The sequence below is a fragment of the Schistocerca americana genome, chromosome 3 (assembly GCF_021461395.2).
Source record: "Schistocerca americana isolate TAMUIC-IGC-003095 chromosome 3, iqSchAmer2.1, whole genome shotgun sequence".
Taxonomy (NCBI): domain Eukaryota; kingdom Metazoa; phylum Arthropoda; class Insecta; order Orthoptera; family Acrididae; genus Schistocerca; species Schistocerca americana.
In genome coordinates this window covers 103449556-103468155 of record NC_060121.1, presented here as the reverse complement: position 1 = coordinate 103468155, position 18600 = coordinate 103449556, and the positions used below count along the sequence as shown (strand labels likewise).

At 38.0% G+C, this 18600-nt stretch overlaps 1 protein-coding gene across 2 annotated transcripts in view; it reads right to left on the bottom strand.

The window, feature by feature from the left end:
- Positions 1 to 2378: 2378 nt before the first annotated feature.
- The window catches only part of LOC124605529 (protein lin-9 homolog), a 102093-nt gene continuing 85871 nt past the window's right edge, over positions 2379 to 18600 (bottom strand). For both annotated transcript variants that reach the window (XM_047137276.1, XM_047137277.1), the window contains exons 8-9: positions 5307 to 5486; positions 2379 to 4100 (exon numbers count right to left, since the gene is read on the bottom strand). In XM_047137276.1, coding sequence (XP_046993232.1) covers positions 3909 to 4100; positions 5307 to 5486 — 372 coding nt within the window. In that variant the 3' untranslated portion in view covers positions 2379 to 3908. The remainder of the gene's footprint in view (positions 4101 to 5306; positions 5487 to 18600) is intronic.

Sequence of the window (18600 nt, the reverse complement as noted above, 5' to 3'; positions counted from 1 at the left end):
TTACAACTGCCCTCTTTGCTAAAATATGTAAGGTGGTAGGTAACAGGAATCCCTGTTGCAGTGCACTTTGAATGGCAGTTTGTTGCAGGAAGATATGACTTTTTGGAGTCACTTTTTCAATAGACACGTTTCTATCTCATAATACACTTTCAGAAGTGTGACAGGTCAGTAGTCCATTCTACTGACAAGATGTCTCTGTTTAGAGTATCAAGACAGTCGCTCCATCCATGAACCACATGGGAAACTATTGTCTTCTTAAAACCACATGAGAAATTACAGTAAGCACTTCCCTCATTATCTGTCAGTATATCCTGTACAGCTCCAGTGGTGTGCTGCCCATGCCCAGTGAATTGTGGATCACTGCTGGTGTGATAATTTTGGCTCCCATGATGGTTCCAATGGTATCAGGTTTGATGCACTGCGATTGTGGTGTGCCCGTCCTTCATCTAAAGCCATTAATTTATTTTATCTGGTTTCAGACATAAAATATTTGTTGTAACGAGTAGTGAATAACTGTGCTCTAGATTCCTGAGGGAATGGGGGGCGGGGGGGGGGGGGGGGGGGGGATGACGACACCAGCAAGTGTTGCACGTTTTCTCCCCTTGTGGATGCCTATGACCATTGACCAAGTGATCAATGATGATGATGATTTTATATTTTCTAATAGTATTTCTTCAGTTATCCAGGCTGGCATTTTGTGAATTTTTCTTCATCCAGGGAAATAAAATTCTTAAGATTTTTCATACCAGTGCATACATTTTTTCAACAGCTGTGTGATTTTAGACTTATCAATAGGACTATCTAATCTTGCATTTGTATCATGCATTAGTCTTTCTCCCTATGTAATTCCAAATGCCGCTGCCACTTCTCTAAGTCCCTTCCTGACATTAATGTTTAAAATTTTAAGGAGGTACGCAGAGATCACGTTAGAACTATGTGACAAGGGTTTTGGAACACATTCAAGGTTATGTCAAGGCCTCCTTTGGAATGGTCATCACACAGAGATGTTACTTATAAAAAAGAATCTCATTTGCATATTTTAGATGCCAGTTATGATAACAGTTGGGACTGGGAGTCAGCTTTCACGGTATAACCTCAAAGTGACAGTGATATGTGTAGTGTCCGTAACTAGGGGTTATTACTGTGCAGTGTCTTCTAACAATTTACGATCATGTTAAACAAATGCACATTTATTATGCTAGTTAATGTAAAATTTAAAAAAAATATGTATAAGACCCTGTTATTCTTGTGGCTTACATGTATTGCTGTTATTTGAAACGTTTTGCTGCAAGGACTGCAGAAATAAATATTTTTCTCTCAGTTTCCTCTAGAAGAAACTATTGTGAATAGATTTTATCAAGTAGCCTATGTATGAAGTCCTATAATAATTTTATATTACATTATTCCTACTGTATTGACATTTTCTTCCTTATATGGCCATAATTAAAATACCTGCATGCTTCACATATCTCATTGAAGACACCTGAACTGAGATACAGCATCTATTGATATGTGAAATGTTGTTAACATAATTGTCTCTAGTTGTTACAAACCAGTGTGTTTTATTCTGGTTATGCTTCAGTGAGAAGTCAACAAAGCAACAACTGACACACTTGCATTGTTTTTTGCAAAGGAAGGCTTGACTTAATTCTACATTTCCCAGCTACGTAAAAGTTTGGTCCATACATTTTTATTTTCCTACACTATTTTGTGTACTGTGTCGAAAACCACAGTTTTGCATCCCATCTATAATAACTGATGTATCAAGTGTGTTGATTACCGTAGAGAGAAACAATGCGGTTTTCACAGGTATGGTACACAATGCTCGTATTCTGTTCTTTCGTTCCTACCAGAGTAAACACTTTTCAATAAGTACAAGTGAACTCTCATGAGAACTGGTGAAAATGAGGCTGTGTCAGATCTGCCTGCTGCCTATTAAAATAATACTGTTTCATACCAACTATTAATAATATGTTCATTATCCACTAGCATTTAGTTATTTCTCTCTGCTTCTTCTGCCCCCCCCCCCCCCCCCCCCCCAATCACCCAAGCATTTTAACTTGCTTGAGTTTCTTTCCTCTTTGTCATATTGGGGCTTACTGTTTGCTTATTTGCGTCCATCTTCTCCTCACCCCTATTTTCTTCCTACTTCTTTATTTTTACACATTTTGTCATTATTTGATTTTTATCTGCAGTATTTATAGGACATACTACTTTGGTCTCTGTTCTGTGTTTCCTAATAAAATAATGTGAAACATTTCAACATAGTGTACAAAATGTGGAACATTTCAACATAGTGTACAAAAACAGTACATCACAAGAGAGAACAACAAAGTATTTGGGACAATGCAAAATATAAAAAAGAACACTAGACTATGTTATACGAATAAACTTTAACAAAAAATATTTTATTAACAAGTCACCATGAAACATAAGAAAGAAATCACAGCTTGCTGAAATAAAGCACACTTGAAGCAAACACTGCAATAGGTTCCTTATTTGTACTTCACGCTAACCAATACAAAATTTTAGTGTGACTTCTCTACAAATCTTTATAAATTAGCATGACATTGATATTTACCTCATTTGCACAAACAAATTTTAACAAAATCTCTGACATTTTAATAATGTTTTCTAAAACATCAGTATATTGCAGAATTGAGTTCTTTTTATCCCAGCAGATACAGACATTGTACTAAAAATATTAGTTCTGTAAGGCATATATTATTGCACCTCACTGAAGTGTTCCTTCTTTCTACAGCTATTTTATTTATCTGTGAGGCACAAATGTTGCAAGTATTCTTTGATTTAAAAAAATATAATATGGACGTTCCACATTTGTCATCACAAAGTATGGTTCACTTAGCACGTCTATTCCAACATTTACTGTACACACGAGAAAACATATTTCCTACTTACATTGAATAAGCATTAGTGTCTCTCATTTCTTTCAAATTTCAGTTATTATTGTACCATTACACAAATCAATTTATGTATTCATGTGCTAGGAACCAATCACTTTCATGAATATAATAAAAGAATTATACTCCATATGTTACACAGTATAATTAAGTGTGGGCTCTGTCCTGTATCTCCTCTATTTTCTTGTACAATCTCATTTAATCAAGTCTGTGACTAGCATGAACAAAGTATAAGTACAACTATTCTATAAGAATATGTAACAGCTTTAACAGAAACATGATAAAAATTCAATAGTAATAATGTAATTAATATTTACTATTATTATAACAAGATAAACAACCATGATACATTTTGATTTTTTCATATAAAAATCACTTCAGTCAATATATCATTTCACACCATAAATACTTCATCATTCTTCAAAACAAGTATACATAAGCTGGCATCCTTAATTTCTTCAAGCAAGATGAAAGATGTAAGAACAAAGGTTCTATTCACATAAAATAGGCTATTATTGTACATACATTTACATTCCTTGATTCACAGTCATCAACGTAATATTTATTCTAGTCTGGTCATAAAGCATCTTTTACAACTATTTACACACGATAATCTACCTATTTGTGTAGATTAAAAACAATGACACATCTCATCTTACATCATATCACACTATATTCAGAGCAATATTATCACTTGAAATTGCTACTATAATATTTTTCCCCTCCTCTGAATAGTCTTTTACAACACAAAATTTGAGTATTTGTGCATATACTGTAGCAATACACAGTTACCCAAAGATGAGAGAATGTGGACCCTGATAATATTTCAATATTTAATGAAGAGTGATTTTGGGAGAGCATTTTATTTCACATACAGTGACACGAGTACACCTAATACTTACAATGACAGTTTGTCTGTGAGAATGATCTGCAACTAAAAGCTTCAAAAAAAACATTTCACAACCAAATAATTGCCAAACGAACACTTCATGCTCGCTGTGCCATGAATGGATGCAGTGAATCGTACTGACCAAGACCCATCTGGATGTGTTTCATGCGAAGTTCCACAGAGTCTTGGAAGCACTGCAGGTTCTCTGGACTCAAGCCAGCACGTATTTGCTCCATTGAACTCTGTAGCACTTTTACTTCATATGCACTGCGATCTGTACCAGCTAAGCTCTAAACAAAAGAGAGAAAAAACACACCCTAATTTGTTGAAACATGACAATTATTTCTCACAGAAAAAAATTTACAACAAACACAATGTACAGGACTTACAATTTCACAAAAATCAAATCCAAGCTTTCCATTATGATTTTATTAGCGTATGCAGTTAAACATGGAGCAATGCATCCAATGTGGTTGCCCTAATAAAATTAACTCAGTGACAAGATAGCTCTGCAATTATGAGTGTGATAGTGCAATCAGTAAAAAGAGAGGGAACTAAATGTTAAAGCTTGAACTCAGGAGCCAAGGATTCCCTCTTTTGGACCCAGAGGAGAAGAAGAAAAGATACATGGAAGAAGTGTACATAATTACCATTTTACTTTTTAGTGTGGTCAGAGAGCAATAAGAACACAGATACTTATAAAATATCAAATAGAGCCACATAGTGAGGCTTAATCAAGAACACAATAATTAATAAAATGTCATGAAAAATATAACCCTCTCCCTCGTACGTACCACTTACTAACTGACAACTAGAAAAACTATCATTCCAGTCACAGTATCAGCATGAACTGCATCTTTGTCTATACTAATCCACATTACAGGTGGTTCCTAGCAACATGGGTCCTGAGTGACTTGCTCTTCTGTTTTAACCTTTTCTAACTTTTTTTCCTGAGGAATGAACTACTCTCTCTCTCTCTCTCTCTCTCTCTCTCTCTCTCTCTCTCTCTCTCTCTGTGTGTGTGTGTGTGTGTGTGTGTGTGTGTGTGTGTGTGTGTGAGAGAGAGAGAGAGAGAGAGAGAGAGAGAGAGAGAGAGAGAGAGATCACACATTTTATCTCCTGGAGTTAAGTACTGGCCAGCAGGCCTGTCAATTTATTTTATATTTTTTATCATCATTTTCTATGCATTTATATCAAGAAATAACAATGGGCACACAAATGCATCTTTAATGTGCTTTGTCCAGTTACATGTGTAAACTTAGTCCCTGCAAATGTCAGATAAATCCAATTTTGTTGAGACGGACATCGATATAGATTAGCAAGAATTTTGTTCTCATTTTAAGATCTTTACCATTATCTGTGCTGGCAGTACACAAGAAAATGAGCTAATAACAGAAATATAAATCATCTTCATGAAACTGTAGGTTTATATGCATGCACATAATGCATATAATGTAATAATGACAAAGACCTTGTATTTTATTTTTATTACTCACCTTTACCTGCAATACGAGTGCAGTAAGCTGAGTGATGAGATTCAACGTACGTTCACTTTTAACTGGATTTACACACGTAATGCGATTATAGCGATTTACAATTGTCCTAGCTTCGTCGAGAGTGCTGTCTCGTAAATGTGATGGTGCCAGCATTACAGCCACACTTGGTTCAGGAGCAATCTATAATTACACACAGAAATTCAGCTACAAAATGTTTAATTTAATATTACATATAAAACCTATGCGTATGCAGCAGGAATTCAATACACTATTTACAATGGAAATTATATAAAAATGGAGAATGTATAAAAATTGAGAATTCGTAAGCATAACACACAAAATAAAACACACCTAACTTCTATAAACCTTACTTCATTTCCCAAATGTTCAACATTGGTTTCTATAGATTTTTAATAGGTAAGTAGCTACTTATTTTTACTGCAGATGGAAAATTTACTTTTTAGAGGTAGTTCAAAGACTGCTACTTAAATTTGTTCCTTTACAAGAATGGAGGCTTCCTCTTAAGTATTAATCTTATCAAATAGCTCATTTACTTACTACTACAGCATTGCAAGAATGTTTAATGTGATGCTAGCATTGTCCAGTCACATGCACTGCGTACATATAGTGACAACCACATCAAAAGTTGAAATACATAATATGTAAATGCACATGTGTTTTTGTTGGATCACGGAGCAAGTGATATTGGTGCCTCCAAGAGTGAGGAGGTCCATCGGTCACCAGTGCTACTGCAATTAATCACCAATGACAAATAGAAGTTGACACACTCCCAAGGATGAATCACACCTGTGACTATTCATGCTGTCCTCTTCCGTATATGTTTAATAATCCCCTGTTAGTCCTATCTGGTACAGGTCCCACATACTTGAGCAATAATCCAGAACTATTTGCACGAGTGATTTGTAAGTAATTTCCTTTGTAGACTGATTGCAATTTCCCAGTATGCTACCAATAAACCAAAGTCTATCACCTGCTTTGCCCACAACTGAACCTATGTGATCATTCCATTTCATATCCCTACAAAGTGGTACTCCCAAGTATTTGTACGAGTTGACCGATTCCAACAGTGACTTATTGATATTATAGTCACAGGATACTGGGTTGTTTCATTTTGTGAAGTGCAAGATATTTCAAATCTGAACATTTTAGAGCAAGTTGCCAATCTCTGCACCATACTGTAATCTTATCAAGATCTGACTGAATATTTATGCAGCTTCTTCCAGACAGTACTTCACTACAGATAACTGCATCATTTGCAAAAAGCCTGATTTTACTATTAACATACATCCTGAACAGCAAGGGTCCCAACACACTTCTCTGGGGCACACCCAAAGTTACTTCATCTGATGATGACACACTATCCAAGATGACATGCTGTGTCCTCCAGACCAAAAATTCCTAAGTCTGGTCACAAATTTCACTCGATATCCCATATGATCATTCTTTTGACAATAAGCATGCGGTACCGAGTCAAATGCTTTTTCAGAAATCGAGAAATACTGCATCTACCTTGTTGCCTTGATCAAAAGCTTTCAGTATGTCATGTGAGGAAAGTGCGAGTTGTGTTCTGCATGATGAATGTTTTTGAAATCCATGCTGGCTGGCATTGAGGAGGTTATTCTGTTCAAGATCTCTCATTATGTTTGAGCTCAGACTATGTTCTAAGATTATACAACAAATCTATGTCAAGGATACTAGACAGTAGTTTTGTGGATCACTTCTACTATCCTTCTTGTAGACTGGTGTGTCCTGTGGCTTTTTCCAAGAACTGGCTACAGCTTTTTGTTCCAAAGATCTACAATAGATGATAGTTAGCAGAGGGGTAACTCAGCTGCAGATTCAGTATAAAATCTGATAAGCTCAACACCACTGATGCTAATAGTGGTACGTCAATTACATCGGGTTTTCCTTTGTAAAGGAACATTTGAAAATGGAGTTTTAAGCATTTCAGCTTTTGCTTTGCTACTCTCAATTTCAGTTCCTGTCTCATTCACTACAGACTGGACACTAACTCTGCTGCCACTAACAGCCTTTACATACGACCAGAATTTCTTTGGGTTCTATGAAAGATCACTTGACAATATACTGCTGTGGTTGTCATTGAAGGCATTAGGTATTGCTTTCTTGACAGCCAAGCACGTTTCATTCAGTATCTCTCTATCTATAGCCCTAACCTTTGCTTTACACGCTTTGTTTTACACCTATTATGCAGTAATCTCTGTTTCTTTAGAAGATTCTTTACAATGACTGTACCATGAAGGTTCCTTCTCATTAACTGTTCTATTAGGTACATATGTATCCATTGTGTTGAGATATGTAAATTGATATCGACAGTTTTTCTTTTTTTGGCTGTAATTACTCGGCAGTTATTATGCATTCTGGGATGTGTAATAGCTGTTATGCATGTACTGATTAATTAATAAAACATTCCAAAAAACTCTCACTTCAATATTAAAAAATGCTCAACAAAAGGTTATGGGTCAATGGACAGGTGTGAAAGTATGGTTTTACAAATGTTAAAATAGAAATCGTGTATGGAAATCCAGAGCCAGTTCAGAAGTTACGCATGTGCCAATCACTCATATTTTGCCAACTGATCATTCTTGCATGCAGACTGACAATATTTTTTTCTCTCACTCAAAGCTAAAAATGAGTGGTACAGCACTTCCAGTGGTTGAAATTTGATCAGGCATTAAAATTATTCAAAGTGGAAATTTGCCATGAAGGCATATTGGGTCCATGACGAACTGTGGGATGATGTTGAAAACCCTCCTTCAGATCCAACAAAAATGGGACGATTCTCGGAAGAAGAGAAACAAATGGCACATTCCCGAATAAGGGACACACACAGGGCAGCAGAAGGGGCTTCCTTAGATCATTAATCACAATGAAATTAGTTAAATGCACATCCGAGACGACTACTGAGATCCCCTGTGAGTTGTGCATGATGTGAAAACGGTCATGTCTTCCATTCAAACAACCTAGCAAAAGGTATTCTGAGCAAATCTTAGACTTAGTGGATTCTGATTTGTGTGAGCAAACTGAGACAACACCTATTGGTGGAAATCATTATTTTCTCACATTTATTGATGATTTTTCAAGATTGAAGTTTGTTTATTTCTTGAAGAAAGAATCTGAGTCAACACAGATACTTATAAACTTCAAAGTCATGGTGGAAAAGCAGACAGGCAGAAATATCAAGAAGTTGCAGTCTGACAATGGAAAGGAGTATGTCAGTGATGAGCTAAAAGGATTTGGGAATTCTGAAGGTATTATCCATCAGCTTACAATACGTTACAGTCCACAGCAAATTTGTGTTGCTGAGAGAGCTAATAGAACATCGGTTGGAAAGGCTTGTACCATGATGTTCAATGTTAACCTGCCATGGGAGTATTGGGCTGAAGCTGTGTTTACAGCTGCATACCTATCAAATCATTCACTGTCCACCAGGTAAGATGCCACATGAACTTTGGCATAGGCCTTGTTTATCGTATCTGAGAATTTCTGGCTGCAGTGTAATGGTTCACATTCCAAAACCCCGTCACAAGAAGTAGGATAAGAAATCACAGGCATTGACATTTGCAGGCTATTGTCTGGCAGCTAAAGGCTATCGATTCATCAATAGGGAGACTGGTAAGGCTATCGATTCATCAATAGGGAGACTGGTAAGGCTATCGATTCATCAATAGGGAGACTGGTAAGGCTATCGATTCATCAATAGGGAGACTGGTCAGATAACTGTCAGCAGGCACGTAAAATTCATGGTGGATGGAAATTTTTCAAGTTCAAAGACAGAGGAACCTAAGACCACACGTGCCTTAGTGTTGAAACAAGTAGTAGTTCTCCAGGACATCAATACTTCACAAACTGAAGCAGAAGTTAAGTCAGAAGGCTGTGATAATTAACACTTTTATGGCTTTCAACAGTAATTCAATAGAAACTGAAGCTCAAGACAAGGGTTATGAGAATCAAAACATAGTTCAAGAGGTTACACCCCAAGGATCAAACAGAGAACCAAAACCCAAGACACAGCCTGACCATGTTAGTTACTATTTGAAAGAAGGACTTGCAAGTAGACATTGATGCCAAAAAAGCCTTGGGAGAGTCAAATAATGAAGAATGGAAAAAAGAACGAAGACAGAATTCTCATTTCTAGTTCATAACAACACATTTGAAGAAGTAGAGTTACCCAGGGGGACACAAACCACTCAAGACTAAGTGGGTATTAAAAATAAAGCATGGGACTACCAATAAACCACAAACATTTAAGGCACACCCAGTGGTAAAATGATGTGCTCAAGTTCAAGGTATTGATTATCAGGAAATCCTCACACCAATGGTCAAACATGCACCCATTAGATATCTCTTGTCTATAGCAGCTCGAGAGAACCTGGAGGTTGACCATGTTGACATCACTACTTATCTCTATGGAGATTTAAATGAAGAAATTTACGTCATTCCACCAGAAAATTTTGCAACTCCTGGAAAAGTATGAAGGCTGAAGAAAGCTGTTTATGGACTCACAAAAGGCTGGTAGGAACTGGAATCAAGAAATTGGTAGGAAACTGAAAGAGATCAAACACTGATCCTTGTATCTATTTTCACAGAGATGGCACCAAACTTGTCATCATAGATTTATATGTCGATGATATGCTATTTTTCTCAAATGCCAGAAGTGTTTTGGATCGATTCAAAAGTTCTTTGAAGGGATTTTTTGAGATACAAGAATTAGGACAGATAAGCCAAAGCCAATGCCTAAGCATGGAAATTACACAGGATTGTGATAAAGGCAAAATTGGGATCTCCCAGAAACCCCATGCAAAAAATGTTCTGGATAAATTTGGAATGAGTGAAGCCAAGCTGGTGTCGACACCACTTGGACTTGGTTTGGACTTTCAAGGGCTCGAATCATGAGATGTCAAGGTACCATATCAAGAAGCAATAGGAAGTCTTCTATATCTATCCCAAATCTCCAGACCTGATATGTGTTTCGCTGTAAATCTCCTTAGCAGATACAACCAGTTTTAAAAATATTGATTGGTTGTCAGTAAAAACATTATTTAGGTATTTAAAGGGAACTGTGGACTATAAGCTAGAATTTTGGAGAGATGGTAACAGAGAAATAATGGCCTTCAATGATGCAGATTGGGGAAATGAAATCGGTGACGAACACACTGTAATTGGTTCATGCATAAAAATGCAAAACTATTTAATTTCATGGCCTCTTAGAAAACAAAAAACTACTGCACTTTGTACTTGTGAAGCTGAATATACGGCCTCGATATCAACTGTTCAAGATTTACCGTGGTTAAGAAAACTTATGTTTCAGGTAGATCCATGAAGTGCTGTAAGTAAATTGTGATGATAAAACAGTCACTTAGTTATGCAAGAATCCAGTGACAAACTCTAGATCGAAATATACAGATAGAAAGCATCATTTTAATGCATGCTCAACAATTCTTTTAAATTTGAGCCAGAGTTCCTCTACATGCTGCTATCCTGTGCTGAAAGTTTCAAGTTACTCACTGAGATATGACATTACTGATTTTTTATCTATTTTACTGAACATATATGTCTTTCTGCTTGTTTTAGCTGTCCACTGTACTTTGGTAATCATTGTTGCCACAACCATATCATGACCACTGACACCAGTTTCAATGGTACATCCTCAAGACGTCAGGTCTATTTGTTGCCATTAGATGCAATATATTTCCATAATGAGTGGGATTCCTAAGTATCTGTTCTTGATAGTTTCCAGAGAAGGCATTTAGTGAAGTTTCACAGAATATATCACAATATCCTTTTAAGTAAATTAGAATATTACGGTGTAACAGGAAATGCTGCAACTGTTTTAAATCCTACCATGTATCTCAGACTGGAAATAAAGGATGTAATTAGAAAGGAAACATATAATAAGCCATCAGGCATCATCCTATTGGCAACTAATTACATGTGGTATGCTACAAGTTTCAATCTTAGGGCGCTTACTTTTTTGTGTGTATATCAATGACCTTTCATCTGCAACATTACCAGATGCTAAGTTTGTTTTGTTTGCAGATGATACAAACATTGCAACAAATAGCAAATCAAGTATAGTCTACATTTACACCTATATCCATACTCCACAACCCACTGTATGGAGTGTGGCACAGGGTACCCTGTACCACTACTAGTCATTTCCTTCCTAGTTCCAGTTGCAAATTTCTTTGTTACTAAACTAAAAAAAAAACACTACACGCAGTTTACAATTTGTAAGAGGTTTCACACTAGTACATGTCTAAACTATGATGACAAACAGATATTCTAAGATGACGATGTCAAATTCTTAGGACTGTGTGTTTAAATTCTTCGGATTACAGCTTGTTAATAAATTCAGCTGGGAGGAGCCTACCACACAACTGCTGAAGCACCTTAGTAAATCTCTGTTGTTTGCGATGTGAATGTTGTCAGACGTAGGTGATGTAAAAATGTGGTGTTCAATGCTTATCTTCATTACATAATGTCACACGGTATTACTTTTTGGGAAGCCAAGCTAAGGTTTTCCGGGTCTAAAACGTATAATAAGAATAAGGTGAGATGTGAATCCGTGTAAGAATTAGTTGGTGTGAACCCGAGAACATACTGCAGAAACCAGTTACGGAAGTAGGGATTCTGGCTACTGTTTCCAATATATTGATTCCTTAACGAAATCTGCCATTAAAATATATCCTTTTTCACACCAACAAATCAGTTCATAGAACCAATTATGGAAATAAGAATAATATCCACAAAGATTTAATGTTTGTTACTCTGGTCTAGCAACGTAAGGTTATCTGCATCTCAGGGTACTGAACATTTATATGTTTTGTGACACGTTATTTACCTTCTTCTATAAGATTTTTTTTACTTATTTCATATCCATGGGCACCTTTTCGCTTGGGATTTGAAGATTCTGACCCCTTTTACATCTCGGAGGATCTTCTCACTATATGGATCCATTGGAATGGAAAATACATCTAATCTCTGAACTACTCCTCCTCCTCCTCCTCATCATCATCATCTCTGCTCTTCTGAATTGTGCAATTCAAGTAAATAAGAATGACAACATACAAAAATAATGAGGAAAACCAAGAAGTACACTAAAACATAAAAGTAGTCTGAATAAAGGCGGTGATAACAGATCAGCAGTCTACCAGTATTGAGGTTATAAGAAATGAAATTTTAACATACTATTAGACATGAAATTTTAACATACTTGGGCAAGTATGATGAGAGACTGCAAGAGGTTTTGTTGGAGAAACTGTCCTACATCTGCATGAAAGATGTTGGTGTAGCACTGCAAAAAAAATTACTGAGCACAGCTAAGTAAAACTGACACATCTGTAACAACCGATCCACTGGTGCGACACCTGGAAGCCTACTTCAGCTGCTGCTCGCATCCCACCCTGGAGGTCTACAGGTTGAGTCCAGAGCAGTGCACAGCCATTCCGCCACCACTGCCCATGAAAGCAAACTCCTTACTCCTTGCTGCTTGCCTCTGTCTGTGCAAGCAGCTATCAGTACTGTTTGAGCCATCTCACTCATCCTGTGTCCATGACATGATTCTGCACACTATGTTCTGGACTGCTGGGCAGTCTCTAGCCTGCAGTCAGCACCCTCGCAGAATCACTGCCGTCATTACCAGCAGTCAACTGACACTTTAAGTTATTAGGCCACCAGCAGACAGCCACCTCTCCTTGCATCCCTTACACGAGCTTGTGTCCTGCATTCACCGACTTCTTCGAGTATCATCACGATTGTTGTAGTTTATGAACAATAAATATCAGTTTCAATAGTGATGTTTTTATGACAAAACAGACGACACCCTGACACCAGCTCACTTATTAAAATTTTTGGTATTATAATTAATACAAAGCACAGCAGTTATTTCACAGTACATTATTTTATTCTTTTTTCATTTCTTCTTTCAAAATGTATACGTTGTTGGGTAGTTAAATTTTTATAACTGTCACATTTATATAAATATTGTACAATTCAGGAGGTAATTAACACAATACATGGGTGCCACAGCAACAATGATGAAAGAAAACTGTTTGTAACACCCCCCTCCCCTTGCAATTTGTTATTACTGAATTAAATTTTAATACCAATAATTAATATAAAAAGCTGCTACACGACAGTGTTTTGTTTATGAATTGTCTTACTATCATAGCAAGTTCACCTCAATTGCACAACTACACTGCCGGAAAAAAATTAGTACAGTCTTTTAGAGGTTTCCAATTCACTCAAGATTTATTGTTGCAATAGTGGATATGGAGTACAAAAAATGATTACATTTACAGATATGTAGCACAAGCGTTTCTGAGGTATGAGACATTGACCAATGCTGAAGCAACCAACCATATTAGTACATGGCGTATGTAGCCTCCACGGGCAGCACTGACTGGCATCCAGTAGACGGTGCAGATGGCAAATACTGTCCTGGGTTACATTACGCCATGCGTGCTTGTTCACATAGTCAAGTGCTTCATAAGAGACAAGCCTGGAGATCATGCTAGCCAGGGAAATTGCTGAATTTCTTGCGTAGCATGTCGAGTTTCACGAGCAGTGTGAGGACAAGCATTTCCTGTTGGAGCCTTCCTGTAGCAAGGAAGGCAAAAGAATGGATCTAACAACATTCTGCACATACCGCGTGCTGGTTAGCGGCCCCTTCAAGAAACATCAAAGGTGAACGAGAGTCATAGCTTATCACACCCCAGAGCATTAAGGCCTGGGATGGGGCCTGTGTGTCTTGGACAAATGCAGTCTACGAGACAGTGCTCACCAGACCAACGTCTTATATACAAATGACCATCAATTGCACACGGGCAGAATCTGCTTTCATCACTGAAGACCATGGCATACCATTCCATCTTCCAAGTGATCCTCTGACGGCACCAGTCAAGCCATCCACTTCAATGCTGTGATGTGAGTGGAAGATAGGATAGAGGTGTGCATGTGCATAGTTTCACTGCTAAAAACCAGTTTGCAACAGTTTGTGTTGACACGTGGGCTCACAAGCCCTCTTATCTGTGCTATGGCATCTGTAATCCACCACTGCTGCTGTTGTGTACATAGTTCCGCGTGGTCAGCGCGTACACAACTTTCCCACTAGAGCGTGCCCCGCTAAGCACAACAGCATAGGCGCAGCACTCTTCCGTCTCCGCACTACGAGATGGCGCTGCCATAGAGACGGACCAAATTCTACTTCTGCCGATCCGCGTATTAATATGTAACGCAGCCAATGTGATTGCTGCTAGCGTAGAACCTTTTCCCCTCGCGGATCACACTCGCGCAGTGATACATGAACGCGCGAGGTATTATAACGAGTGTACAGACCTCCGATTAGGCAGTCTGCATTAGTCTGTACCAGTCTGCATTTGTCTGCACCAGTCTATAGTCAAGTTTCAGTCTGCGCCTAATAAGATTACCATATTCCTGTACATAGCCATGAAGATAAATGTATAGACACTTTTGTCAAGTATCAGAGATATGTGTGAGAATAAGATTAATGTACCAATACCGAAGGAACTTCAGACTGTCAACTGTAAATAGCATCCAGAACCAAGTTAAGTAATTTTTATGCCTCTTATTATTTTAATAAATGTACGCGAAAATTAATCAAGTTCTGTTTAAAGTTGGTCACTGTCAATCTGCTACTCTAAACGTGCAGTGGCATTCCTATCATCTGACCTAACGGCAGAAGATAAACACACCACGATAAGACCACAAGACATATTGCTGACACTCGCCTACTTTGTTAGAGCGACAAGTCAAATAATCTGATGGTGTGTGTACTGAAGTTCTTACAGTACGCACACCACAGCTGCCTTTAAAATACGATGATCCTGGCGGGCGTCCGTCCTGTGCGGATGTCCGGAGCCTCATCTATGGGTGTGAGAATGTTCAAGTGAACACTGATGTCAGCATTGTTGCACAACTGACGCACCATGTACATTTTGGGGGGCAATTCTCCGAAAAGACCATCCTGCCACTAGGAAGGTCACAATTTGACCCCTTTCAAACTCGCCCATTTGGCTGTAAGAAGCACGAGTGCATCTCTATGGCATGGTTGCCTGCTTGCTTCACATGTTCACACCACACTGAGCCTTCTAGCTGTAAGCATTCCCTGGCAGAATATGTTGAAACCATTATCAGTACGTCTATTATCTCACAGTGGCATATGCCATCATCGGATCAAAGTTAACACTGTCTTTTCAAATGTGCTATTTTTTTCCCAGCAGTGTCTGAAAGATGCAGTTCTGGTAATTACGGAGCACAGAAGGCTTTGTTGTTACTGCCTTCTGATAAATGTGGGGCCATACACAGCTTGCCAAACTACACACGTGCAGCATGTGCAGGCCGAGGCCCAGCCTCTCACTCAAATTTGCTAGGTCGTCCTCCGAAGAGCTCAGTTTGCGCATGAGTGACAGGTACTGCATAATCGCTATGAAATGACATTACAATACCACACACATATAAAGATTTAGTTTACAATGAAAAAGCAAATTATTACAATGATTGACACATGGGATTCATTGTTATGTACATTAAAAAGCACTTCCTGCTAAATTTGCAGGCCTAGAGCACACGAAGAAATTAATTTCACAAATAGTAATATTTCTGAAGTTGCACCCATTATTCCATAATCAGTTGCAACAGTTATCAATGCAAATGAACGAAGAGTATGGAAACCTCATATATTACTGCAAAGTATGTCCGTTAGGTCAAGAGTCCTACCTGGAACGATTTTTCGATTTAAAACTTGCTACCATTGAATTTATGACGAAAAAATGTGCACAGGAACAAAAATTAGAAACAACCAAAGTAGACTGCAGACTTCGCATTTTATGGGGACCCGACTGTTTTTGTCCACAGTAAGACATTGCAAGCTAACTTCTTTTTGATTTTATGGGGATGCATTTAAAAAGAAAATCACACGGTAGAAGTGACACATATCGACAGGGATAGTCCAGTTCCCTAAGCTCACCAGTGTTATAGAGAAAACAAGGTTTGAAGAATTTATCGTGACCTTTAAAGAACTACAATGAGAGATTTGTAAAGATTTTGAGGACACTGTCAATCTTTCATCCGTTTCTGAGCTGTTTTTGAGACTGGTTGCCATTTCAGTTGAAGGTGCCCCTGTGCATGTGCAGATGTGACCGACCTGCATGGAGGTAATTCCAGTTTTAATTGCAAATTTTTTATGTTAAAACCATCCAGGATGTCTACATTTCTTTCCTCAGGTAGAGTTTCCAAGCTTCTGGAGTGAGGCTGCAAAAATCTTACAAATATTTCGACTGACCTGTTTGTGTGCAAGACCTTTTTCGATTATGAAATTAAATTACTCACAATTACATGGCAACTTGAGTGCTCTGAAATTGTCTGCATCTGTCTGTATGCCTACAGTTTGTACCACATAAAAATTTTAATATATCTTCAGAATGGCAAAAATAATTAAATAATATCGAAAATTTGTTTTGTTTGCGACCCATGTTGCTGGGAAATGTAAAAATATAAAATGAAGTAGTATGCAGTGCAACTAAACTACTATTTAAATGCGTCACATTTGCAGTTTTCCCCTCTTCCCCCTCCTTGCAATCAGACAGCGTGGCATTGCAGTGGTGGAAAGGTGAAGCGAGGCTGAGGGCTTTGCCACCTGGGCCCGGGTACGGCCTGTGAGCCATCTTGAACACTCCTGCGATAAGCAGGTCAAAAAGAAAGACGGATGCTTCATTGTCTTGTAGTTGTCTCTAGTCTAAATATTAGTTTCATGCGGCTGTCCACATTAATCAGCCCTGTGCCAGTCTCTTCATCTCTGCGCAATTATTGCAACATACATTAATTTGAACCTGTTTTCTGTATTCATGTCTATGTTAACAAGTTCTAAGGAGCGTAACTGAACACACTACAAGACGACATCCATTCCATATGAACAATAGGGTGTGCTTGTTTTTATATGAACAGCAGACCAACACACAAAGTACTTATTGCTTCTTATTACGTTATCCTTCTCTTTCTCCACAGGATGACCACAGCACACTTTAAGACTCCACAAATCAACTTTGCTATCTGAGTGCTCTTTTGTTAAATGTTTTTGTATTGCCACTGTAGCCTAAACATGAGGTTTATACCTCTTAAACATGTTGCTTCATTAAATAATTTGAGTGTCAACAAATTTTGTGACTGAAGTGGCTACAGGCCGATACTGGCCAGTAAAAGTCATCTGTACAAATAATTTAACAGGCTATGGTGGATATTTAAAATAGTTTAGTCATTCAGGAGATAGAAGAAAGTTACTATAATTCTGTGTCTCGAAACCAATACCTGCCGAGATATGGATCATTTTAATTGTGGCAAGTAATGTGTACTATTCAGTGCTACAGACACTCTTACTGTTGCAGTTCGTTGTGCAATGAATCACCAGTGCTGTTGGAGAACGTTATCCTTGCAGAAAAATAACTGTGGTTTAAGCAGACGGGGCACCACCCCATTTTCTACGGATCGTGCACAGTACCTCACTACAATGTTTCATGGATGATGGACTGGTCAAGGAGATCCGGTGGCATGGCCTCCCTGTTCACTCGATCTGAGTCTGTTGGATTTCTGGCGATGGGGATATTTAAAAGGCGATGATGTAGTGGCCATCAAACTTATTTGGTCAGAGCCAATACTGACATTATGGCGGCAGTATCTCAGGCCATGTATATACCACTCTTATTATTAATAGGTAACCTACATAAATTAATATGATGTCAGCCCCAATACACGAGATGCAGTTTGCTGTTGACCTCCCCAGTACTGATCATTACAAGTCAGCATCATTCAGAACACTTTGTGTTGACTGTCCTCTGTTTCAGATTGTCCCACTCTCAGTGACCCCAAAGTGACGACACTGCAATTGCCTGACAAAATGTTGTGTTGCCTGTATGAAGGAATGATTAATTTGTTAATAACACTAATTGTACTTATATTTAAATGCATTATGCAGTATCAGACCCAGATCTGCAAATGTTTACTAAATGTTTTTGAATGTCATTTTTCTTCTACTCATTGTGCTTAATTACAACAGCCTTTAATTTCATATTACTTAGTAGAAATATACTGTCTCTGTAATGCGTGTTCACGAATCCATGTTAGTTCTGTTTAAAACTTATACCTCAACAATTGCTCAGTACTAGGCACACAGAACAAAAGAATGGATCTGTTTTTATACTTTCAATCCACCAACCACTGATCAGATATTGAGAGAGGT